Here is a 27,614-nt window from a genome sequence, read left to right as displayed (position 1 = left end):
CATTTAGTTATGAAATAATTTTTTTTTGTACCTAATTCCTGTATTTTCTGTTTGTATCTTAATAAAATAGATTGAAAAATAAATATGGATTGACATTAAAACTTCTAAAACAACAAGTCTGGTGGTGGTGGCCTAAGACTTTTGCACAGTTAGTATATATATATTAACATGATTATTTTATGATTTTCCTTTATTATTTTCTTCTGTTGATAATGTTCCATTTTCATGAAACCCAGACGTGCATTGATCAAGAGCGCTGAAATAACCAAGCCAAAAGCCCATTACATGCAAAAAGTAAGACACGAGACGTTTGACACTACAGAACTTTTCTTGAATTTAATCCAAGTTCATTGTCTATACAAGATTTACAATATCTGAAGTCGGGGAAATAAACAAAACACTAGATACAACTGAGGTATTGGCTAAAAGCATGTACATGTATTTGTAACTAGTAAATATATCAATCATGAGATGCGCCATCTGCTTTAGAAAACATCTTATATCACAACATGAGGTAGGAGAGCAACGTCTCATTTTCATGCAAGAGCAAAAAACCTCTCATCAATCACACGGTAAGATTGGCAATATAAGTAATGATACACACGAACACGGCATATCATGTTTCAGAATCCCAACTTGAAATATGCTGTTTACAAAACTTATTTTCTTAACAGTGTCGATTTCAGTGTGTTATCAAAAAGAACTCATTTTTTAAGGAGTAACAATCTCTCGGTTACAGCTTAGAAAAGGTGTGATTTAAAGATTACGAGACACATGCTGTGCTGGTAGGTAGTCATTAGTTTACTACAACAACCATTATAAAAATGCTCTATTTCCCATTACATAATCAGCACAAGGGAGTCACAGTATTTCTTATCCCCTGTGAATTATTCCTTTTTAAATACACTGGGAGAATTGCGAACTATATTATCATCAGATACATATTTCACACCTATAAAATATTAGCTCTATTATCTCAGGTTGCTCAACACTGCAAAAGCCAAAAATCAGGATTGTTGAAGAGTCTATAGAGGACTGTATTCCCATGCCCACGATTCACATACACCATAGCATTCTACATAAAAGACACACAGCGCCCCCCCGTGTACAAAATGCAATTTACACCTTCCGTTAAATTGGTACAAATGAAAAGGTTTACTCTAGAAAGCTTCAGAAATACAATTAATACCCGAAACTATCAAAAACAGCATTGAAACCGGCTGCTACAGAGGTAACTGTGGTGAAATAACAAACCTAATACTGATTGTACAGAAACTGTAGTTGACACACTGTAGTAATGCATTATATTACAGTGCCTGAACAAAAGCTACAATCTCTTAATCTTTAAACAGAAAAACTGCGCATAAAAAAGCACTCTTTTCAGTAAACACAGTTGCTTACACACACGCATCGTCTCGTATCAAAACTCCACCGTATTTTGGCCATCAAGCACGCTTTTTGCCCTCTATCTGTTTTTTTTTTACATATAACATTTGTTTAAAAGCTTCTGTGAGTACAAAACCACTTTTGCAATAATTAGTCTGCGTTTTAGCATAACAATATAGTTAACAATACATGCATTCCACTCCCTTCTATATTAAAAATTTGTTTAGATTTTGAAAAGCTGTCAACCAATGGGGAAGCAGAAAAGCTTTACATAGGCAAAATATTAATTCCAGTGAAGGAAGACACCGGAAAGCACGTTTCACTTTTCTGGTTCCCTAATGAGTGAAACAGCACCATGCATCCCGCTCCCCATACCACCTTACAGTACATCAACAACCCCTTTGAGTCTTTTAGGCTTTTTATATTTAGAAAACTTATAAGAATTTAATTAATATATTAATGACTACTGTATGTACAAAGTGTATATAAATCTTTATTAGTTAATACATTAAATAATTTCTGAATAATTCCATGAAAGGTTGAACAATAACAGATTTACAGTACATTTTGGGTTGCTTACTCTTCATTGCTGGATGTATTCACATCAGTCAGGGCGTCTTAACATTTTCCTCTGTGCGCTTCAGAGGTTTTGCACTGTACACATTAGCCGCGGCTCGGCTGCTATTGAAATCCCGTGCACAGTGGAATGCTTTATATAAACTATTATATGTACACGTGAACCAAAGTTTTCGATTTACATACGACAATAAGCCCAAAACCGTCACTTTTTCTCTCTACCCGCTTCCGCCGGTACGGGTGGGCACTGAAAGATAGACGGGGCTGCGTGTGGCCCCTGGGCATCAATGACAGCTGCCCCATTCAAGCAGAGACAAAGCCTGAACGTTCCTCCCGTGGCCTCCCCGTGTTTTCCTTCTCTTTGGCAGGCCTGTTTGTTCAGTCAACCGGGATAATGACACAGAGCGGGATAAAAACACCCGAGCGTAACAGCCACTTCACCAGGAACACAGTGATCAAGATCTAAGACTGCAGGTAATATATCAGCGCTTCCGAGTAAAGAAATTAGCAATGCATTATGGGAGATTAGGACAGATTTAATGTGTTGTGTGCTTTGTTTGAGACATTCCGGTTAATGGGAGACATATAATGAACTACCCATGAGTTTTCTATGATGCTACAGGATCTCTTTTTAATCCTCTGTGTTTAAATGATTCATTCTGTTCTCCAGCAGAGGGCGACTGCGAGTCTTTGCTTACTGCATCACAGAGGAATGAAAGCGCCATATACCAGCCTGTGCGAGGGTCAGACAGGAAACATATAATCAATGCCAGACTGAAAAGACCGACTGGGGGCCCACCTCTATGTTCCTGATTCACTTATGAAATATAATCACTTAAGCATTCTAGACAATATTATTAAACTGATGCTTTTTGCATTGATATACACTAAAATAAAAAAAAGGTAAACGTCTTTGCGGTGTCTTGCCGCCGCTCTGGATGTTTGGCGTCCGTGTGACAGGTAGTATTGGAGCGAGTGCCCGCGGGGACAAAGAGTCGGATGGGGAAAGCGCTCAGTAACACCACAGGCGGTGTGGAGTCCTGAAAAGAACCAGCGCCGCTGTGTCCAATCGCCGTTATAAATAAAGATAAACACAAACAAATGCTTAATCACTGGTCAAGGGTCAGACACAAAGTCTGTTTAAATAAAGACAAACGTCGAGTCTTTTTGTGGGGCGCCGTTTCGGGAGTCGCTCGTTTCTGCAGAGGGTTTGTCCGGGACTCTGCAGGGAGTGGACGAGCGGGTTCCTAAACGAGAGTTTATCCGGAGTTTACCTCGGGGGCTGGCGAAGATTGGGAATATTGGGATTGGGGGCTGGCGGATGGTGTCGGAGGGCTGCTGCTGTGTCTCCCCTTCGTTCCAGACTGAGCCATCTGCTGCTGAAGCTGTGAGATCATGAGCTTCAGCTTCTCTCTGGCCTCCCGCTCTCTGCGCAGCTCGTCCTGCAGTTCTTGTCGCTCCGCCTCCGCTCGTTCAAGACGGCATCGCAGCTCGCACAACTGCGCGTAGACAGAAAACGCACATTTACATTGATGCATTTGACAAACGCTACAGTGTATTTCATGGGGGTCGAACCCATGACCTTTTGCCCTATTATGTGTTTATTTCTGGATCTCCGCATTTACCTGCGCGCTGTACTGCGCCTCCTGCTCTTTGGGCTGGCATGCGCAGCTCTGCTGTCTGAGCTGCTCCAGTCGGTGCTCGAGCTGCCGTTGCTCCTGCCGCACCTCCCCCAGTCTCTGAGCATGCTCGGTGTGCACCGCCTCCAGCTCGCTCTGCAGCTCCAGCTGCTCCGCAGACAACTCCCTCAGCCTGGCCGCCTCACCCCCGCGTACCGCCTCCAGCTCCTACGCACACATAAGCAGCGAGACATGGATCAAACAATATGCCCGGCACAGTAGCAGATGAGTTGTGGAGCGGTGATAAACTTCAAATGTTAACATATTTCATTCTGCCCCGGCCTTCACTCTTACTATAACCATCTTTCTCGTTCTCACAGGGATGCTCAACTAGTTCATCTCTCTGGGTTTGTATTAAACTGCAGTGAGCTGCCTCTTTAATGGACCACTTTCTTGTACATGTGTGTGCTATGTAAAATAGTAAAAGGTGGTTGTGAAGGCAGTCAACGGGTTATGTTGTTGTTTGCCATAGTGTGGATGCGATTGACTGATGCAACATTTAACATAGTACTGTATCATTATAAGACATATGCTAAAGTCAGACTCCATGCAATCAAGCATGAGGGTTGCTGGAGTCTCTCGTGACCCCAGACCCGGTCTGGACTACTTCAAATAATTTTTTTTATTTCTGCCTGTGTATTTGCTCCATGTCTCACCATCTCCAGCTGCATCTGTTTCTGAAGGGTGGAGTTGAGCTTCTCTTGCTGTCGCCGGTACATCTGCACGATCTCTAACATGATCCTGTCCTTGTCATCCTCCATGGCGCTGTCTCTGCCCGTCGCGGGGGCGTGCTGCTTGCCACCCGGGCTTGTCTCCATGGCGACCGGCAGAGGAGGATGGCGGCGCTCGTGCGCTTCGGCTGCGTGTTGGGATTTGGCCTCCTCTGCGCTGGAGGAAGGAGACGTGGGAAGATCTGAGGGAGACGGAGGAGCGGTGTTAAAGCCTCGCATATACACACGTTTTCTTTGTCATTTGCCTAAAGTGTATGTGAATAATTCTCTCTTTGAAGGTCAGTGCTGGAGGTATCATATTGAGATGTGCGTCAGAAAAGAAGAATTTCCCAGAGGTCGTTTTAGTGTGAAGTCACACAAAGTCTACATACAAATCGCATGTACCACGTGAAACAGCAGTACGTTTAGATGAGCAATATGGGAGTCCAGAGAGATGAGGAGAGAGGGAGGGTGAGAGACTCGACTTATTTAAATGTAGGACAGGCAGACTACTGCAGGTCTGGCACTGCAGAGCAGAATAACAGCTTTAGTCTGCCGTCACACTCTCACACACCCGAATGAGTCAGAGATGAAGAACAGAGAGAGAGAGAGAGACACACGAGGAGCCAGGATGAAAAGCAAGTACATAGAAAAGCAGGATATAAAGGATAGAGGGCAAGAAGGAAGAATGGGTGCATGAAAGATTTTGAGAAAGATGAAGTAAAAGAGGGATGAGGTAAAGATGGAGAAGGGGCCAGAGGGAATAGAGAGATGAAGAAAGTGTAGGGCACAGCAAGAGAGAGAAAGAGCGAGAGGCATGAAGGGGGGTTGTGCTGCGGTGAAAACTAGAGACCACCACCTCCCCCAGCACTCAACTCCAGAGCGCTCTGACATGAAGGGACAGCGGCCTCTTTTCATGTCGTCTCTTTACTGTTGACTATAAAATGTGAGTTGTATTAATCAGTAGCGAGACGCTCTTTGCAGTCCCTCATCCTTTCTGTGAGTCAACCATGTAACGTGTCCCTGAACCTCTGACCTCTAAAGCTGTCGCAGTATGTACCAAACATCTGGCGAATACAAACGTGTTATTGTGTGGAGTCATTCGGTTAGCGCTAAATGGTTTAAAGCTAATAGATTTGTTTATAGCCGTATGTGCGTACTGACCTATGGTGGGCTGGCTGTCGTGGGTGATCGTTCTCCGACTGTAGTGTTGTTTGAGCAGGGCTCCCAGCACCTCGTGGGTTACCTCCCCCTCCTTTCGTAGGGACACGTTCGGGGCCACCATCTTATCATATGTGTACAGGTAGTAACTGCAAACACAAGAAAGTTGTGCAAGTTGAGCCACAGCTGCGCATGTACAACACAAGTGAAAAGATAACAGGAGTGTTGCCCTAAGAGATCTTTTCATACATTCAACATAGGTAATGCTAACAATATTTGATTAATCGGTTAGTTGATTAGTCGACTAATCTATTGATAATTTTTAACAGTCAATCCAGTAATTATAATAATTAGTTAAATTATTTGGCTAATTTGCCAATAAAAAACAATAATTTTTAAATCGGTTAGTTGATTAGTCGACTAATCTATTGATTATTTTTAACAATTAATCCAGTCATTTTTTAATTAGTTGAATCCTTTGGCTAATTTGCCAATAAATAAAAAAAAATTTTAATCGGTAGTTGATTAGTCGACTAATCTATTGATTATTTTTAACAATTAATCCAGTAATTTTTTTTAATTAGTTGAATCTTTTGGCTAACTTGCCAAAAAATAAAGATTTTTTTATTGGTTAATTGATTAGTCCAGTGGTTCTCAAACTTTTTCAGCATGCGGCCCCCCTTGTATATGGTGCATTCCTTCGCAGCCCCCCAAAATTTTTTTATAACAAATTTGTTCTAAAACGTAACATTTAATAAGACAAAACATATTAAAGTATACAAAGCAGTGCTGTTGGTTAGTAGCCTTATTTTTTTTTTTGGTTTAATTACACAGAATTCATGAAAATTAATGTGTTTTATAAAATGTCATAAAACTGGGGCCCCCCTGGCACCATCTCGCAGCCCCCAGTTTGAGAACCACTGGATTAGTCGACTAATCTATTGATTATTTTTACCAACCAATCCAGTCATTTTTTTATTAGTTAAATCCTTTAGCTAACTTGGCAATAAATAAAATATTTTTTATCGGTTAATTGATTAGTCGACTAATCTATTGATTATTTTTAACAATTAATCCAGTAATTATTATAATTAGTTGAATTATTTGGTTAATTTGCCATAAATAACAATTATTTTTTTAATCGGTTAGTTGATAAGTCGACTAATCTATTGATTATTTTTAACAATTAATCCAGTAATTTTTTTCATTAGTTGAATCCTTTGGCTAACTTGCCAATAAAAAAGATTTTTTATATTGGTTAATTGATTAGTCGACTAATCTATTGATTATTTTTTAGCTGAATCCTTTGGCAAATTTTGCCAATAAATAGCAAGTACAACTTCTACCATTAGTAATTCAAACCTTTATTAAAAATCTTTTTTATTCTTCTAAAAATACTCCAACTTAAATAAATACTGGAAAATTTGAACTATTTAATAAAAAAGGCCCAAAATAATATGCAAACAACACTATAGGGCATCATGTTTAATTAATGCCATCAATTCTGCTTAACACTGTACAAAAAATTTATTATGAAACCATTATGTAGTTTAAAAAACCAAGTCGAACTACCAAACACATTTTTAAAAAATGCATAAAAGGTAACCATTGAAGCCATTTTCATTTACTTATTTTCATAGTCGATGTAAATGATGACGTCGACGCGTCTTTGCATCCTTACACTATAGCGCTTATCTCCAAAATTCTATGTTTTGGTTATAATTATATTCATTATATTCTTATAATTATATTCATATCGATTTGTGGCAATACAGCTTATATGGATTTTTATATTTTATAAACAAAGCATGAACCCCTAAATCTCTATGATATTCCCTGTATGGCAATGTGAGCCAATGGGATTTTAGGTCCTTACCTCGGGTGCATGATAGGTCCGTGTCCCGGTTCCTCTTTGATATCAGGAAACAGTCGACTGAACGCTAGCGAAGACTGGCAGTTACCCTGCACACAGATATTCACAGGCATATATAAATATTAATGAAGCATTTGAACATGACTGTTTGAGCTGCATTCAAATATATTACACATTTGCCCAAGAATAATACACACGTCCCTTAAGGTTTCATTACACATGGATTACATCGAGCGAATATTACACACAAACACAGAAGCAAACTTGAATTGGAGTAAAGGGAAAGAGCGGTATAAACGTCTCGATGTAATATTACGCATACATGGGAAAAGCTCGTCCATTAGTGGTCGCCAAGCAGACGCTGACAGGCAAAGCACTGAAGAGGCTTTAATGAGGACTGAAAGACTACGTGTGTGTTTTAGATGAACAGTGAGGTTGTCTGATTGTTGATGTTAATTTGGGCCCTGTTTATACCTGATATTAACATTAATCTTAAGTGATCCTAAAAGCGATAGTTTAAGCATGCTAATATGCAACTTGTGCCCATCTCTGAGATTTTTACTGCATACGTCACTCACTATAATGGCGTGTCACTTCAAGTTGATTTAAATCAAACATCGGCACATTTTTGTTGTTAATTATAATCTGATAAGTTACAACTGAACACTCTTTGCCGTCTTAGACACGTGGCTGTATTAACTCAACAGCAGACGTGCCGTGCGTAAGCAATGTGGGACATACCAAAGACATTCCTGTAAAAGAACCTAATGCATGCATAAATATATGTTTTTCCACATTTTTGGGGTGTGAATCTGGGTTGTATGCGTCTTTCCTCTTTTCTTGCACGTCTATTGGCTAAACAGAAAATAGCTTTTCAAGGTTTTTCCATTGTGCCAAGTGGAGCGACTTGTCTTTAAAGGACTTGCGTAATGCAGTGTAGTGTGCTCGATGGTACCTTTTTCTCCAGGACGCTATCAGACATCTTGCTGTTGGGGGTGCAGGGGGCAGGGCTGGATTTCCGCCCATGATTGTCATCATCCACCACCTTCTGCAGAAACGCAAACACAGACAAAACGATCGTGTTACAATATATCCACATGTATATGACATGAAAGTGTATATGCACAGATCATATAAACATATATAGCCTGGTACACATACAATTAACTGCATATGTCAGTCACCACCTCGTCTCAAGGTGTACAACAAAAAACTAACTGGATGTGTGTACATAAGCTTGCCACACAATACAGGGCAAGCTGATCAGACAGCGACAAAGCTTAATATAGCAGACAATTACAAACCGGTTATTCAAATGGTTTGGTTTCTAAAACTTCTCTGGCAAACCAGACCAGAAAATCCAGCATCCAGCCAAAGGAAGCCTGGGGTAAATTACTACATCCCCCAGACTATGAGCTCTGCTGTTTACTGTAGTCAGAAAAATAAATAGCCATGTCGTCTCATTACATTGAAACTGGTAGTGTGACGTGGCAAGCCCACACCTTTGTGATAAACGCTAGAAAATGTGTGCGTGTGTGTCGGCTGTTTTCTTGAGGGAAGATTGCGGCGTGAGGGAGGGGTGGGCAGCTGCTGAAAGGAGGGGGGCATGAACAATGAGTATACTGCAGTGGTAAGCCCGTCTAACCTTGACCGGCACGCACGCACACATCAACCGTCCCATCTCTTCTACACTTCATGGCCCAGTCGGTACTCTCTCACCCTTGACACGTGCAATCACGGTCTCTGAACTATCGAATTCTCCATTTTATGTCTAAGGTATAAAACAAGTTTACATTCCTGTGGTGCTCAGAGATTTCGCAAATCCAGAGCTAATACATTTACAGCACAGTAGCAAGTATGGATCAAATGATGAGTTACAAGTAAAATATTAATTTGTCATACTGTAAAAGGAGGGTGCAAGGTTGAGTGCATTGCCCTGTGGTCTGTAGTATGCTGCACATTTTATGAGATGTAGTAAGTAATCTCCAAAACAGCAGTGGCATCAAACAGCTAGATGCAGCTTTTAGCTTTAGTACAAAACCCGAGGACCTATTTAGCTGGCCTGTGATGGACGACCAAAAGCTGTGTGGCTGTAAGATCTGTTTAATATCAGGGAGTCAAAGACAGTCACTGGCTTTCATTTAACATAAATCCAAATATGTCTGTGAAATTCAGGTTAAAGGCTGCGTCCAAATACCCACACTTGCGGTCTTGGCCACTCGAGAGCGTGTGCATGTGACAGGAAGTAAGTGCGCAAGACTGTCCTATGTCTTAAAACTGTCAAAGTGCATTGCCCTTCACCCACACTAATGCCACACAACACTCACAAGATGTCGTAGAAACTTTTAATTGTAAGTTTATAAATGGATATTACATATTATATTGGTAGTAAAACGAAAAGTGTCGCACATTTCATTGGTGCCAGCATGTATTTTGTAAAATATCTGCAACTGCTTTTATCACATAATTAAAAACAACATTAATGTTGTCTTTTATTCAGGGACTACTGAATAAAAGACACACTTTAATCCGGGTGCTGCATGCTCAAAAGGCAGCACTTTGCAGTTCGGGCGGCAAGCCTAAGCTGGGAAACCCTACCGCCTTAACTAGGTCGTCTAAAAAAAAAATTGCTGCACAAAAGGCCGTCAAGTGCATTTCAAATAATAGGCCGGTTAAGCGTGCACGCGCAACACGCGGCTGAAATGGTCTGTCACTGTCTTGAGGATAGCCAGTTGATAAAACGCGTTTCCGTGAGAACTGTAAGTGTACTTATGTTTTGGGTTTATTTAAGCCTGTTATTGTATTAGTCAATAATTCTTGCAAATTTAAAGTAAGTTAGCTGGTGATTTTGTTGTTTGAGCAACCTGCTAGCTAGGTTTCACGTGCCTGTTGATTAGATATTATTGTTGAGCGCTCTTGCTCACGTTATTTATGTGCATTATTTAGATGCTACAGTAGTTACACTCCTTTAAGATAATGTAATTAATAGTGGGAAATAATCAGTTTTTACAATCTAATATCGTACGCCAGACGTTCTATAACATATGCTTCAGTTTGTGTTTATTAACCCTTTAGTTTCACTTCATCACAGCTATTCCCGTTAGGTATCTGTTAAAAACATTTAATTCATTAATAATCTAGTATGTGTTCAATTTCTGTCATAATTCTTCAAAATAAGTTTTATTTGAGTGTTTTTAAAAAAATATATAATTTTCATCATGGCACGTACCTAACTAACATATTTTCTGTGGGAAACCCTGAAAGGAAGACTTTTTTACAGTGCAAAGAATTCTTCGTCTAAAAGTTTAGATAAGTGTAGATAATCAAGTTCAGCAAATGTTCATTTCAGAGTGATTATGTGTTCATTTTTTTAAAGAAAAACATTAAAATGTATATTTTAAGTAGCCTAAATAAAAAAACAAATACGTTTTGGTGCCAATTTTTACATTTGCTAAGGTGTGTCCAATTGGGTGAATAATTCGTGCACACTTGTGATCTTCACACCCACTAGAACACTTGGGCCAAACATAGGAAATACGTCATTAGTAGTCAAGTGGTCAAGTGCAAAGACCGCAAGTGTGGTTATTTAGATGCAGCCAAAGTCTTATAATCTAATGATGAGATTGATTTCACATTGATTTCTATCTTTGACATGACCTTACTCAGTCAATATTAAAGATATCAAGATTATTTTTTACAGAATAAGCTTTATGTTATGTAGAAAAAAAGACTGGGTTACACATGTGTGTATATATTTTATATATTAAAGGTACAGTATTAGATTTTTAGCAGCATGTAGCAGTGAGATTGCGAAATTGCAAGCAACCTCAATTTCGAAAGGCAATGACAAGCTACAAGCTGCCACAAGACAATCATGCCGTTGTCTAAGACACTGTAGGGACGAAACACGCACTTATTTACTTTAAGTTGCCAAATCCCATAGATCAAGCTGTTATGAGTTCCTCTCCCTCCAGGGATGCAACACCTCAGCCATCTCTAATCTCTTTTTAATGAACGTCTTATTAAAGACACACAGAGACAAACACACACTATTTACTACAGTAACACTACATACTTCAGCACTGTTCACAAATGTGAACACAAATCCCTTCCGACTCAATGTACATTCAAAACACTGACACACCAATACCCTCAGGACTCAAAGCCTTGTCTCAAGCATATGTGATATGCAAAACTCTGCAAAAAGAGTATGAGAGAGAGGGGGAGCCCATTTTACGGCCGGTGGAAGTTAGCATTCCTGCGGCTCATTCATGCTGCTCCTAATCCATCAACACACACAGACGTACCCCTCGTCCTCCAACACCGAGGTCCACAGTTTCCTACGCAGTCCAATGGTCAGCGGTAAGTCAGTGTGTCCACGTCCTTTCCAAACCTAACCTCATTCAGACTTTTTGCAAACATCAAAACAGTGATCGCCCTAGATCTACAATTATTCGAAACCGGTTCACGTGCACTTTCCCACAGAACGAGCACAATGAGGTCACTGACACACAAACACGAATTTCGCTTTTGCTCTGACAATAAGGTGCCTGAACTGTATTATAAACGCATTCGCTGTATTACTAACCATGGAGATCCCCTGAGCAAAACAGCTGCTACGAGACACACACAAAAAACACGGTAAACGCAAAGGTTGACAGGAAAGAGTCGTAAACGCACGTAGTTCCCGCACAAGCCTTAACTGTGTGTTTTAAGTGCTGCAGCGCTAGCGGGGAATTACGGGCAGCGCAGGCTGATGACAATAAACCTTATCTAGGCCGTCGACCTCATACTATTACATTACAAGATGACCTTTCAAAGTGTGTGTGTGTACACTAGGAGCGACATTTTACACGCAGCCGTGTATTTAATGTGCATCACGGGTATGAAACCATTTAACTTCCTAAACGTTTTGGTGCCCGTGACCCGACCCTGGCAGTGTGTGTTGAGTCAAGAGTGGCATTATTATAAGTGCCACACACACAGTTTCGCGCGCACTGTGTGAAAGGTGGCACATAAGGGTGATTGTGTGTCCATCTGTTGCAGTACTGGCAGAAGGTTCGAATAAAGCGGAACGCAGTGAAAATGTGCAGCTTTCCGTTACAAACACACAGAGTCGACGCCGAGGGCCCCTTACTGGGCCCCTACACACACACACAGGACCCCATTCACAAGCATTGCCACGGCAGGAAAACAGAAAGGACATGTGTGAGCCGGGTGAGAAGTGGGCCAGCTTGATGTGGCGAAGGGAAAAGATAAAAAGTGGGAATGAGGGAAGAGATAAAGAGAGACAAGATCTAAAATGGCGTGTGAATGTTACAGTATGGACAACAGCTATTGCTAACATAAAAGTAAAATAAACACCGATTTGAAAAACTGCTGAAATGAAATTTGTGCAAAATAAAACAACAGTGGGAGATGATAACTAACTAAAACAGCAGACAACAAAGTTTGGCATTAACCGAGCACACATGGCATGGTGAAAAAAGTGTGTGTGTGTGTGTGTGTGTGTGTGGGAGAAAACACTGCCAAAGGAAATATACTGTACTAGCGTGAGATGCCAGTAAGATTATCCATATTGATAACATAGACAGACACAAATTAAATCCCAGTGACCTGTAGGAAACATTTGACATTCTGATGTCACTTCTGTGCAAATGTTTTGGTGCTTTGTTGGATTCACACCTTGGATCATTTCATTATTTGAATTTTTCTAAAACGCACAAATCAGATGATCCAGCAATTTTCTGCAAACAGATTTTGCATATGTCAAGTTTTGCATATGCTCTTTAAGAGAAAACTAAAATCGGACTAAGAAGAGCACTGACGACTGTATTTACCTGAGGTGTGTACGTGGCGTTAGACATAACTCTGTTTTTAGATTTGTGGCTGCAGATGTAAAAGTTGACCTGGAAGTGCCCAGAGTGGTTTTGTACACAAATACGTATGCAGTAAGATCTCATAAATAAGTCACGGCTGAAGGGTGTTGTTATTGTTAGACACAAAGTGGAGTCAACTTATTCACAATACAGCACTAGCCCCGGGTACCTTAATCTTTTTATAAACTGTAACCACACAATACAAATATTAAAGCAAAAAAATAACCAGCACAACTTTAATGAAGTAAATATCGTAAATAAAACCCAGCAACTGACCAATGAGAATCAAAGACTGGAACTAACCATTTTATAAGTGTACATAAACAGCTCTTTAGTGTAAAGCATTCCAAAAATAAATAAAAAAAATGCTCATTTTCCAGCTCCCCTAGAGTTAAACATTTGATTTTTACCGTTTTGGAATCCATTAAGCTGATATCCGAGTCTGGTGGTACCAACTTTTAGCATAGCTTAGCATAATTAGCTAGACCATCAGCATCGCGCCAAAAACAACCAGAGTTTCGATATTTTTCCTAAGCAAAACTTGATATTATGCAGCACATGAAAATAGTCCCCTGCTATTGAAAGTAACCAAGGGGACTATTTTCGGGCTGTGCGTAATATCACTACGCCTGCTGCAGCCATGTTACGGCAGCAAAGTCCTTGATTATAACGCCAGAATGAGAGTATAGTTCCTAGCCATATCTGCCTAGAAAATCGCAATTTTTAATTTTCCGTCAGTCTTAGTACACGATGTAACTACAGAAGAGTCAAGTTTTAAATACGAAAAATATCGAAACTCTTTTTGTATTTTTTGCGCAATGCTAATGCTCTAATCAGATTCAATGGATTGTGCTAAGCTATGCTATGCTAAAAGTGGTACCGCCAGACCCAGAGATCGGCTCAATGGATTCCAAAAGGGAAAAAATCAAATGTTTAACTCTAGGGTAGCTGGAAAAACAGCATTTGTTTTTAAAAAAAGTGGAGTGTCCCTTTTATATGGAGGTTAATAGCTGTCCTCTCTCACATACACTAAAAACAAACCAACACAAAACCAACCCAAACATTCATATCAAACTGACAGACTTGTGCAAACCAAACACCTCTACATATCAACGTACGCACACACACAAGGATCAAACACATAGACTGAGGCTCAGAGTTCATTCCTGAGAGGATTTGGCTGTCCGCCTGGGGCACATTTTTAAAGGAGGAGAGGGAGGGCTGAACAAACGCGGGAGACGAACATTCCGTCTAGACGCAGTCATCAATAGTACACAGTCTGCCTGCCTGTCTGCCTTTCCCGACAGCAGTCGGCACACATCCACGGCCCGGTCAACAGCACACAACCCGATAAGAGTTTAACATAGAGCGAAACTAACATGCTGCGCCGGCGATCTGGGATGGGCTCGGCGGCCGGAGCGCAGTAAACACAGACAGAACAGCCTCTCTTAGTCTCAGATATCACATAGGCAAACAGAGCTCTGCCTGTTCCCTTTCCTCCATGGGCTGGTTTAAATATGAATGGGCGATCTGTATGCACGCGTGCGTTACAATCGAACACTCTCAGCGTTCGTGAAGAGCACAAACCGTACAAACCCCTTGTGGCACACACCCCCACAAATTGGTGGACACAGTCTTGATGAAGATGAGTTCCTGAGGTGCCAGTGTCCTGGCTGCGGCACCCTTCGGATGGTTTCAAAAAGCTTCAGTCGGAGCACACTCGGTGCCATTACAAACGCTGACGTTTATCCCCAACACCCCCCCACCACACACACGTACGCTGCTCTGTAGGACGTAAGAGAGGATAATGTGACCTTCCTTTCTCGGCGGGACACGCACAACCTCAAAGCTGTTCAGAGGGGGATGAATTCAGAGGATACAACACAAACTTCCGGTGTTGCAGCTGCGGTTCACTCTTACGTGCCGTTTTGTTACGATTAGGGTTGTAACGGTTCACACTGCTCACGGTTCGGTTCGTATCACGGTTTTTTGGTCACGTTTCGGCAAAAAACTGAACAAATCATAAGAACACTATTAGTTAGTAACAAATTTGTTTTTTGTCACTTAAAAAACATCTGAGTGCATTTTAAACTGTTTTAAGACCTTAATTGCGATCAATAAAAATGTACTAAACTGAAGCATTCGTTTTAGGGACAGATCGGGAGAGTTAAATGACAAAAACTAGTCACATCTGGAAACAATTTTACTATCCCAAATTAAAAATCAAACCACACAGCCTAACAAAACATTAAGGAGCATGCAACTTTTTGGGACTTTTGCTTATTCACTGTATCCCCCAGAGTAAGATAAGTCATACCTTTTTCATCTTCGTGCGTGCCATAACGCTGTATGACGCACCCACCGCTAGCCTAGCTTAGCACAAAGACTAGAAGTAAATGGCTCCAGTGGATTGATTTGATAGCAGCACCAAAGAAGCCCCGTGGTGAGGAGCAGAGAGTTCGCGCAAATCACTCCACCCAATGCTTCACCTTCTAACAATAAATATCCCAGTATGTATACAGTTAAAAGATGGCTGTCTCATATGACCTTGTCATTGTACACGCTGTGACTATACAAATCACAACATATAAAAAGGAAAATGTTGGCGTTATTTTGTCACTTATTGGGAGTAGTATGCTAGCTGGATCCATTTCCTTCCAGTCTTTGTGCCAAGCCAGGCCAGCAGTGGGTGCATCAGACAGAGTTATGGCACACACGAGATGTAAAAGGTATGTATGGACTTATCTAACTCTGGGGGACACGGTGAACAAGCCAAAGTCCCAAAAAGTCAGACTGTTCCCTTAAGTTTAGTGTGTAAGAGCGGACTAATCTCTAATAGGTGCATACCATTGAATGGTGTAAGATTCAACGACATGGCAGCTTGACACACAAGAGCCTATGAATTTCACTACTGCCATCTGTAAACTGCCATCCCAGAGAGACAGTGAAAGCGAGACAGACAATGAAAGCTAGAGAAAGAGTAACTGCCCACCCATTGAGAGCTGTCTCACACACACAGTTTTAAGAAACGCACACAATTTTACTTGCAACACTCAACACAAGGCAGCTCATGCATTTTACATGGCAGAGCCTGTAAGTGAATGGCTTTGCATAGAGAAATGGAGAGACAGCTGTCAGCAAAGATCCACCCTGTTACTAGCACACATAAATACTCACACAACATCCATCAACCAGCATCTTCTAAAGTATACTATACAAGTAACGTAAAAGTATAGACAGAACAACACGTCTAACATTGTCAAAGTCTTTGCAATGCATAATATTTTGATCAAATACCCTGCAGTCTGAACAAGTAGGCAAACGCAAATGCTTTGCCTACACGATGCAATATAAACGTGCAGTTCGTAACATGCGTTCATGTTATATGTGAAGTATGCTTTAAGCCTATTCAACTATTCACAAACACATTCAAGTGCTGCGACACGGCAAGAAATCGCAAAAACAGAGGATGATGCATGTCTGACATGCAGACCTGTTTCCTGAGAGAGATCAATACAGCGAATGTCCTGTTTAACAGATCAATAATTACTGGACATTCACTCAAGGCATCTCATTTGTCTCTAATTTGTTTTTGGCTTTAACAGAGTGTCAAGACACTGTTGCTCTCAAGAGAGACGTGATCTCGCAATCGCAGTCATGCTCTTTGCCTCTGCTGTTGATGCAAGCCTGGTACAGACTGTCCTCATACAGCCAAGAGAGCAGAACGAGAGTCTCCGTAGGGAAAGGAGGGAAGAGACAAGAGGGGAGGTGAACGTTGTCCTACGGCAATCTCATTCTTCGATGGTTTGGGAATAAACTCCCAAATGGAAGGAGAAAAAAGGTCGGGTCGAGGTATTTTTACAGTACAGGTACAGTAACTTCAAGTAGCGTACCTGTGCATTAATCATAGCCTGCTGAGATGCTGTGCCTTTGGAGCACAGGAGCTGTCTGCTGAATGGCAGATCTTCGTTCGAGATGAGTTGGCGAAGGAGAACGCTGCAGTAATGGGGGAAAAATATGCAGTCTAATGAGATTGTGGTGAACTGGGGGCCAAACCAGCAGTTTTACATGGAAAAGTGCTTCACAAGCACACATGATGGTATCTGCAGGAAGAATCGTCATGACCCATTTTTAGCCGCTTTAGCCAGACAACTGTAGTCTCGTGCATTTCTAGCCACCAAGAGTGTGTCTGACCACAGCGTGAGTACATAAACACTTTTAAGGTTTTATATGGAAATGCTAGGCATCAGGGGACATTAAGATGAATGACTAGTCAGCATAGGCAGACATTTTTATCTGGAGCAGAGGGGCATTCTGACTCTGCTCATGTCCCCGTTAGAAGCAGAGGAGGTTGGGCTCCATTATGTCCTTGTTAGAGAAAGCGTAACTAGTAGGGCTGTTGAATATTATCATTTTTACGATGCATGGCAATGCTGATGTAAACGATTATTGCATTGGTGCATAAAAACAAATAATCGATTATTTAAAAAAAATACTATTAAAGCGTCTCTCTTTCAGATCTACTATAACTTCAATCATACAAAACCAGTTAGACCAGTTATTAGGGGTATGAAGCATCACTGGTCTCACGATTCGATTACGATCATTATGTCAACGATTCGATTTAGCGGCTCAATTTTTAACTAAGTTCATTTAAGTTTGGGAGAAGCATGGTCATGTACTCCAACCAATCAGTGCAGAGGTCTCTATATATAGACAGTTTCAGCAGTAACGACATAAACAAGCGGCTTTCGTGGTCAACACGTAACTTCCGGTAAACTCCGCTAAGAATTAATGACAACAAAGTCCTTTTAAAGAAGTTTATTTATATAACAAGCAAATAAACAACACGTAGGTTACATAGAAAACCAAAACATTTGTTATTTTCGATTAGGTATTTGCAACTACAGATCATTAAAAAAACTGAAACCGGAAGTAAAGTTCTGACTAGATGCTTAACCGCGACAATGCATGTGTGTCCGATAAAACCGTCTATAGTCGTCCTCATTTCTGTCCCATGACAGTGTCCCATCTCCAGGCCATCGCCTCAGTCCTTGCAGGTATATCTATCCCAGTTAAGGAGGTGGGAGTACTCTGGGTTCAGAATAATATTCCCAGCTCGGAGCCCAATATGTGCCGACACACGGACTAATAAAGTGTACAAAATTCTCAATTTTTCTGATTTCTCTGAAACAATCATGAATGACACCAGCACTCTGCATGGCAGTCAAACCACCTGGCTAAATGCCTGTCTTAACAAATTTGGGTTAGCCACATTCTGTGATGTCCTTGGGCTTTTTGTGCAGCTGGGTCATCTACAAAGACTTGGCGAAATACTGGTGCAACAATATTTCCAGTGTGAACACAAAGAGCAGGGTTCCCAATCTAACCACAGCTTCTGAATGTTGATGAAAGCAGGGAGGAGTACAACAGAAACTCTGGGCTTTATATAAATAACACACACTGTCCGAAGCGTCTGTGCAAAGAGACACAGTCTGTGCTTTTTGGGGGGCTTTGGGTTTAGTTAGTGACTTATTTGTTTACGAGGACAAGCAGACAGGTGGGAATGAACGAAAGAGGGCACATGAACCACTCCGTAGTGATAAAGGTAGTGTGAGGTAACTGCTTCACAATGAAGAGAGCAAATAAGTAACTTGCTAAACACAAAGAACTGATGCCAGTCACAGTCAGCATGTCCTGAACTGAACCAGACATCCATTGTGGATCCCTCTCCCCTTCTTTTATATTAAAATGCTATTATCAGCTCCTTTATATTCATCTATCCATCTCTCAGCAGGTACATACCCACAAGCGGCCCATGGGTGTGCACACCTGTCCCTGTTTTTATGCTCATCTTTTAATGTTAATGTGCATTTGTCAGCAAGGTTCTTTATATTCATCAGTGTTTTCATTTATATTTGTGCATGCATCTACACACAGGAACTCATAGTGAACAAACCAGACATGATGGGATGAAAAAAAATATCACCTGGTAAGGACAATGTGCCTGTCTGTCTGTCTGCTGCACGCATGATGGCACTCATAAACAGTACGATTCAAGTCTGCCATCAGTACTCTTCAGCCAAATCAATAGTTCTCCTCAATCCCCCTCTCTTTCTCCCATAAACACCCACTTATTGCCCTCTGCTTACTTTATGTAAACACTGACTGATTGGGTTGTTCTGAGGGACTAAGCAGCTTTCACTTGAGTTTCTGCTATTTACACTAGACCAGACCCTGTGCTCAATACCCTCCCATCTCATAAACAAAACGCTAAGCCTTTGACCTTTCATTACCCTTCAATCTCTCACCAAATACAGATTGCGTGGAGATTAGGTTCCCGTGATACAATGGCAGGAACTCCATCTGTAAATGCCATGTTTGCCATATCGGTGCCAAGAGGAGAAAGAGGATGGAATGTAAGAATAACAGTCAAGAATGGGATCCTGAGTAACACTATCACTGTATAGTGAATCTGTGTGAATATGCAAGAAAAAACAAGCTAAAAAGGGAGTGAGACAGAGATGACAGACACTAGGGTTGGCTTTATACTAAATCAACACCTTGATACTTGCTGCATAGTATATAAGATGGCTTGTGTTACACATTTTTATCCTTAAAAAGAATAACCAATTATTGAAAAGTCAATGCACTCAAATCAATACAATTTATCTGAACTATTTTACATTTTTGGTACCGCAGTACATGTTTTATTGTAGTATGTTGCACCTTCATGGTCAAATACAGTAATGTAGGGTTCACACCAAACGCGGTAGAAGCGGGAAGCACAAGTGATTTACATGTTAAGTCAATGCACAGACGCGATTAGGCATTCTGCGGCGCGGATGGCGCATTTAGCGCGAAATGAGTGTTGCCACGGAAAATGCGCGAGTTGAAAAATCTGAACTTCAAACCAATCAGGATCTTGCTGTAGTAGTGACGTGATTACAGGAACCAAGCCGAGTCGCAGACCCCCCAATGATGCAAAACTCAAATGTTCAAGCATCCAACTATGCGCGAAAAGCACGTTTTTGCCGCCTATACCGCGGCTGATGTGAACGCAGCAAAGGAAAGCAGTGAATGACTGCCGAAGTCATAGAGGAAGTAAAAAATGACAGAGAAAAAGAGAGAGAGAAGTTAAAAGGAAGGTACGTCACAGACATGGTTTGTGGTCGGGCTAAAGGATGAGAGAACGAAACACACAGACAGGAAAATGACAGCTTTTCTGTGGCGGATTTAAAAAGGAAGGAAAAAAAAACAAAGTGGAAACAAGAGAGAGCTTAACTAGTGGAGAAGAGGCTTCCTTTCTGTGGAGTATGAAGTCACTGGAGAGAAAGAGACAAAGAGAGAGAGAGAGAGACAGAGCGCGTGAGCGAGCGAGAGACAGAGAGGTAGTGAGTGAGAGAGAGAGAGAGCGAGCGAGTGACAGAGAGCGAGCGAGAGACAGAGAGCGAGCGAGAGACAGAGAGCGAGCGAGAGACAGAGAGCGAGCGAGCGAGCGAGCAAGACAGACTGACTAAAAGAGAGAGAGAGAGAGAGAGAGACAGACAGACAGACAGAGAGAGAGACAAACAAACAGAGACAGACAGACAGAGAGATGCAGCTGTCTGGTGTCTGCAGTGCAGCCGCTGTCTCAGCCTCTCTGGGAGATGGACAGGGCTCCATCTGTCTGACCTGTCTGTCTGCCAAGCCTTGAATCAACACAGCTGCCTGTCTATCATAGCCGTACACACATACAAACAACCACATATCTATAAATACAAAAAAGCTGAACCAAAACTGAAGAATCTCTGTGTCAAAGTCATGTGTGCCACTAAGTCACAGCTAAGTAATGTAATCCTTCAGATTTAGACAGAAGCTCTAATGTCAGAAAAATTTCAACTGGGGTGTGGACTTATTGTAAAATATGTCATTTTTTTAACAGTGATGTAAATATAGTTCTGACAGTCTCTGGTCAGGTGGTCCTGTCTGTATTTAACCATGGGTTTAACCACATTAGCAGGACACAGTGCTAGGCAACTTACATAAATACAGACATACACAAACCTAAAAGCTTCCCAAGTAGGTGCTTCCCCCCGCTTGCATTCTCACCTACCTAAACCGCTTATTTGGACCTTCCTAGACAGCATTTTTGGCGGTCATCGGCATGATCTGCCAATGGTTATGGCACTAAACCCAGAAGGCTGCCAACCTGGACGGTATTTTTGGGCATAGGTGGCAAGTACTGTCAGCCACTGTGCTTCAAGTCCTAATGAGGTGCCTAAAATCCTTTTGGGTATGCAGCTCAGTTGGTTTTGAGACATAGCCCGTGTCTCCAAGTACACACATGTAGGGGTCTGTCAGCGATGGTCTGCGCTTCACCAACATCCACACCACCTGTGGAAAATCTGAGTCACTTGTTCTGGCACTGAAGCGTCACAGATGTTTAGAGTGAACATTTCACCCAGTAAACTAATGAGCCTGTCTGCCCTGCTTCCTGTACAGACAAACCTAACAAGGATTTTATATTGACACCATTAGATGAGTGTGCATGTGTTGTTTCTATTTACCAGCATGCCCTGTATAGACGAGTAATGACCTTCGAGCGCACACATATGTCTGTTTACGGATCCTTTAAAAGCCGTTTAACACAAATGACGTCGCAATGCCACAAGCACCTGCTTCCTTAATGCTGCTTTACTCCCAACAGCCAGCAGACGTGTGAAAACCACGAACATTAATAAGATTAGGGTTCGTGCATGTGTTTTAGGACCATTTATGCAACAACATTTTTAACTAAAATAGTAAACTTTTTATGTGCTTTGGCTGTTTGTTTACACAACAACGCCGTTTTGGGTTCTGAAATGCAATCTTTCAAAGAAAACGTTTGCGAATGCAAATCTGTGAAAATGTGACGATGCATATTGTTGCATGTTCACTCTACAGGCATGTGCGGTTACAACCATAACAACAATGTGGCCTACAGGACTGTGTTTGTGCGACTTAAGATGCTACTTAAAAATTTTTAACACTTTTCCAACGAAGTTGAAAAATTTTAACGCTTTATAGTTCAGGGTCTCTTGTAGTAATAACGGTACATTCACACGTGGCAAAACCGTTAGCGCTTCTCATTTACTTTAAATGGTTGACGTAATGCGTTGCCGAACTGCATTGTGGATCCGTCGGCTTCGCGTCACTGCCATTGCTCGCGGCAGAAGTTGAACATTTCTCAACTTTACAAGCGCCAATCAGATCGCCTTATGCAAATAAACCAATTATGTTTATGCAAGACTGGAGAACAGAGCATGTGTTGCGGCCACTGTGATTGGCTGTAGGCCATGCTTCAGACGCATACCCCCGCGTGAATGTACCTTGAACCTACCTTATTGTTTCACTAATCAAAGTAGCTTGATGCTTTTGCTGTCTTGATTGTTTGTATTTATCGCTCTCTGTAGAAGAATGCGAAGGGGTGTTGTGTTTCTTTACAAAGTAACATTGCCATCTACTGGCCTGACCCAGTTAATACATGTTTTTTTTTTCAAACTTAAAAATGCAGATCTTTCTGATACAAGTTGTGGTATGTACGTGAAAAGGTTTTAAATGTTAAGGAAAAACGTTACCGTTTTAACCAAGTCGCTGTCGTGTAAGCATAGGTCATTTAAAACTACATATACCTAGGACACCATAGCTTAGCTCAAAATTCAGGATGGAAGCATGCACAAAATCTTATGAGTTTTTGTGAAAAACTAAGGATATGACGCAAAGTGTGAACTCAGGTGCAAGACGCTGCCAGACTGAGCTGTCAGAGGCTTAGAAGTTAACAGCTCGCTGTGCGGGGAGAAAAGGTGTCCATGACTCACTCGCATTTCTAGGATCTTGATATCTCACCCTTAGTGTAGCTAAAATGATCCTTCTGGGAGTTTGGCCTAAGTTTAAGTGGGCAGAGTGTTATAGTGTACCTGTGTGCGTGTTTGTGATTTCGGTCTGTGAAGCAGATGTGCCTGTATGACTGATAGACTCAAGGTCGGTCTAAGACTGTTTCAGTGTGTGTTTGTGTATGGGAGGGGTGACGGGGGAATGTGGTTAGGGTGCTAGACGAGACACCAGACGGTATTTCCGGCACACTTGCATAAGCACACAGGAGAGACTGGGGCTTTTTTTCTCTCCGAGAGAGAACACAGTGTATTGCCGGAGATCACTCACTGACATCGGTATTAACTACAAGTAATTGTGTCTACTGGAACATTACACGTCCTATGGTAAACCATTAACTGCTGCCACTTGCATTTGAAAAATAAAATAGCCAACTCTGACAGCAGCAACAGGGGGTCAATCATTGTCTAACATGAGCTAGGAGAACAAAACACATTTGCATTGCTAGCTTGGTCAAGGGGTCATGAGACATGGCTGGACAATGGGGGTGAAACAATCCAGACCTATTATCCTGCAAGTCTATAGATTTCAGAGCACCAGTACACATTGTTGAGTTTTTTCCAGAAGTCACATCATGAGAGTAGAAAAATCTCCAGTGTTCGACTTGACCTATAACTGGTTGCATCATGATGCAACGTGGGCATTTCCCATATATACAACATCTTTTGTTAATTCAATTCAGATACTAAATCTGATATGTGTCATAGCTCATTTAAATTTTACAGCAAAATTCATTCAAAGGTCATCTTTCTCACAAAGACGACCCAGTTTTGACCTGGGAGGCAGATAATGTACTTCCCCTTCAGCCAGACCAACTGGATTTCCCTTCCTCCACACAACCACGGCGAGTAAGCGTCACCTGCCCCGTAACACCCCATAAACTCAGGTCAGCACTAGTTTATCAAAACAACTGCTCAAGAGCACATGCAGCCTAGCCATTCAATTGCAAACAGTCTCTTTTGCAGCCTATCACACATTACCATCTGGTCACACGCTAGCAAACATGAAGCAAAACTTGACCCGGGGTTTCCTGACAACCACCGAAAGACAAAACACACTTACTTTGTCTAGAGGCCTCTTTAGTTGATAGTGAAACTTCTCTTTCATCTCGTCCAGCAGTTGCTTGAGTTGGGGTTCCTCAGGGGCGCCTTCGTGCTTGCGGCCCAGCTGAAGGTAACAGGGCCACTTGGCTGAATCAAAACCCCAGTGGCAGGTCCTCTTGTCCGGGGACTTGTGTGAGTGCATTACAAAGTTCTGCGGGGAAAAGAGCAGCTGGCATTCCATGCATTGAATACACGGGGCGTCCGGCTGAACGTAAAACTGGGGCACGAACAGGCCTTGGCACTTGCCCAGACACTGATGCTCCACCTGGAAACTGGCCCCGCTCTCTTTCAGCAAGCCGTGCCCCGGCAGCTTGTTGTTGGGGTCAGCTGGGAGGGCGGCCCCTGGGCGAAGTAGATCATTGCAGAGCCTCTGGGCATCGGTCAGGGTGATGAGGCCGCAGGAAGGTGCGTTGAAGGGCAGGATGCCAAGCACCTTCAGTATATGAAGCTGCTCGGCGTCACATCGGGAGCAGTAAACGTAAAGTTCGTCGCAGACGGCATTGATCTGCTGCAGAGAGAAGTCTCGCAGCACTGAATTGAGTACCTGGGGCAGACACAGACGTTTCTCGCCGCCCACAACAAAGCACGAGATGGACTCGCCCTCCAGCAAAGAGTGGGTAAGCTCTGTGGAGCTGTCGCAGGGAACCAAAAGCGGACCTCCTCCCAGAACTGGGGGTGACGGTAGGGTTGCCATGCCAGCAGGAGAGGCACGGTCTTGGGCGGATTTTGCCGAGAAGGCTGCAGGACCACCCAGAGAACTCTGGCTGCTTAAAGTGAATTGAGCTAGGGTGTGTTTGAGACCGGCACTGAGATCTAAAGCCTTTGAATGCCCAACGTTGTGAAACTCAATATCCATCTCGGAGCCGGTCTGCTCCTCACGCTCTTTCTTCACTTTCGGAGGTTTGGGGACGCTATCCTGACTGCGACGTTTCAGGTGCATCTCTGCCATTACTCGTTTTTTAATGGGCGCATCTTCCGGTCGCTCTCGGTAAAGTCTCTTCATGTTGCCTTTGAATGACGTCAGGTCTTTGAAAGGGGTTTTCAGACTTGTCTGAGGACTGGCCATCTCCATACACAGATTATTGGTCGTTTTTGGGTGGAAGATATTTGACTGCGCTTCGAACACTACACTCTGTCCTTCTTTTCTGTATTAAAGGTCGCAAATACTTTTGCATCCAGCTACGTGCATGATGGTGACAGAATTAATGGTCCGATCAGCTTCCTGCGAAAAACAAATCCTGTGAAATTCAGATAAAAACATTATGGTTTGGGATTAAACATCACACATTACAGAAACAATGAATTTGTGTCACACAAATACACATCAGATATTTTGCAATAACTGTCTTACACAATGAATTTAGTTTAAAGCAGTACTCTAAAACTATTAACAGTGGTTTAGTGCACAGGTTAATCGACTAATAACTTAAAATTAACACAAAAACAACCAACACTAAACGACATTAATATGTCTATAAAGAAAAAAAAGACACATAAGCAGCCATTACTACAACTAACCACAACAGAATTGCTCAAAACTAACACACTGCTTGCAAAGGGAAAGTAGGTTGATTAATCGCGGCAGGCTGAATATTTCAGTCGCACAAAACGAGACTGAAATGGACGGAAACGGAATTTCCGAGCATGAACATGAAGGCAAAATGAAAGAGCACAAAAATTTGCGCGTGTCGGAGAGGTTTCGAGTAAAATCAGAGAAACGCGCTCACACCACCGACGTAAAATCCGTGCTAAATACATTTTTGGCTAAATCTCACACGAGACCAAGATGCAAAAATACACGTTCCTCGAAACAGAACCACCATTTTAATGGTTTTGCTTAACCGATGCTCTGACACTTTGGTCAGACTGACCCTGACCGCAACCGTTTCGTTTCCTCTTCATATCATCTTGTTTTTAAAAAGCACTGACAAAATTCTACGTATTTTTGCCTCGGAGGGAGACACTGTCATTCTGTTTATTCCCCAAGAACACCGTCACCATACCCGTCTATATCCGTCTCTCACTGACGTTACTCCATCCCCGGCCAGCGCCGCGCTGAGCGCCCGCGGTGTGACATCTACCATACGACCCTCAACATCAGTACATATCATGGTTAAACACAATTTATATTATTTACACGATATTTAAGCCATATTAAATACAAATTAAACTATTATATGTAATCCATTTGTATGACTGTAAATGGTAGTAAAATGTCATTTTTAAGCCCCTGACACCTGACGTTAAAACGTTACATCTATCTTATATTTTTAGAAATACGTTTTGAATGCATCACATAAATTTGATATAATAGTGATCATCAGCACTCTCCTACATGTGAATATTGGCACGTTCATACAGTCGCTACATGAACCATTCATTTTTAACATAACACCTCCAAACACATAACCCCATAAATAACCAACATTTCCCCGTAAGGCCAATACCCAAAATCAACACTTTATGCGATATGAATGTGAAAAATGTCTCGTACGGACAGCGTTAGCAGTGAGGCTAGCAGCGCTCTCCGGTTGAACATTTAAACCCTTTAGCTAACCGAGCTAACGCGACAAATTCATTTCCGAGTCTGAAATAAATCCCACATACGCATTAAAAGCACACAACAGCGCTTAAAAAAATCACTCGGAGAACCCTATAATAAAGTTTGTCTGTTTTTGTAAGGGACTTGCCTCAGGATGATCGTTGCGGGTCCGCTGTCTCTCTCCACCTCAGTTTGTCTGATCGTCAACAGCACGCGCACTGACTGAAAGCCTTCAGACAGACAGCCGGAGAGCGCGCGCGCACCCGCCCGCGCACGAGCAGAGCAGATGACGCGCGGGCGTGTCTGTCTGTCTGCCGCCCTTCCCCCCCAGTGTCTTGTTGAAGTTCAGACTTGACTTTTAGTTGAGTAGAGGTCGTTTTATGTGTTTATAGTTTATTATAGGGAAGTTGTTGTAATCATGTTGCAGTTTTGTTCAGTAATACTACATAAGAAAATGTCGTTAGATGTTACAAATGTCACAAGATTAAAATCGACTTTTATTGTTTGAGAAACGTACAGACATCTGTTCACAGCCTTTCATTATTCATAATTCAATGGTAATGAGTATTAACGAATCAGTTAAAATGGAGGTTAACTCCAATGACATTTCGAATTACTCATTTTCTCCTCCCATTTCCTTTCTAGAAATGAAAAATGATTCACACCGAACAAACTCAACATGCAGTGAGTGACCACCAGCCCTTTAAAACATAAACTATGATAATGAATTAATTCCTTCAGTCTTACACATCACACAACATGTTTCCATGTTTTCAATGACAAACACAGGAAA

At 41.9% G+C, this 27,614-nt stretch overlaps 1 protein-coding gene across 2 annotated transcripts; it reads right to left on the bottom strand.

Annotated features, from left to right (window-relative positions):
* Positions 1-321: 321 nt before the first annotated feature.
* On the bottom strand, positions 322-27,126 carry skila (SKI-like proto-oncogene a). Of its 2 annotated transcripts, none has more exons than XM_055201643.2 (8): positions 26,970-27,126; positions 24,239-25,517; positions 8,341-8,433; positions 7,389-7,474; positions 5,516-5,661; positions 4,298-4,554; positions 3,588-3,809; positions 322-3,461 (listed from the first exon to the last, which is right to left on the bottom strand). In XM_055201643.2, exons 2-8 carry the CDS (start codon positions 25,349-25,351, stop codon positions 3,222-3,224), a joined length of 2,157 nt encoding a protein of 718 aa, XP_055057618.2. In that variant the 5' UTR covers positions 25,352-25,517; positions 26,970-27,126; the 3' UTR covers positions 322-3,221. The 2 variants fall into 2 exon arrangements, with proteins under 2 accessions (XP_055057618.2, XP_073729755.1); XM_073873654.1 differs by having other exon boundaries at positions 24,239-25,497; positions 26,966-27,107.
* Between the last annotated feature and the right edge of the window lie 488 nt (positions 27,127-27,614).

This window comes from Misgurnus anguillicaudatus, chromosome 2 (genome assembly GCF_027580225.2).
Source record: "Misgurnus anguillicaudatus chromosome 2, ASM2758022v2, whole genome shotgun sequence".
In the NCBI taxonomy this organism is placed as follows: Eukaryota; Metazoa; Chordata; class Actinopteri; order Cypriniformes; family Cobitidae; genus Misgurnus; species Misgurnus anguillicaudatus.
The sequence above is the reverse complement of the archived record's forward strand: the minus strand, read 5'-3'. Positions and strand labels throughout refer to the sequence as shown.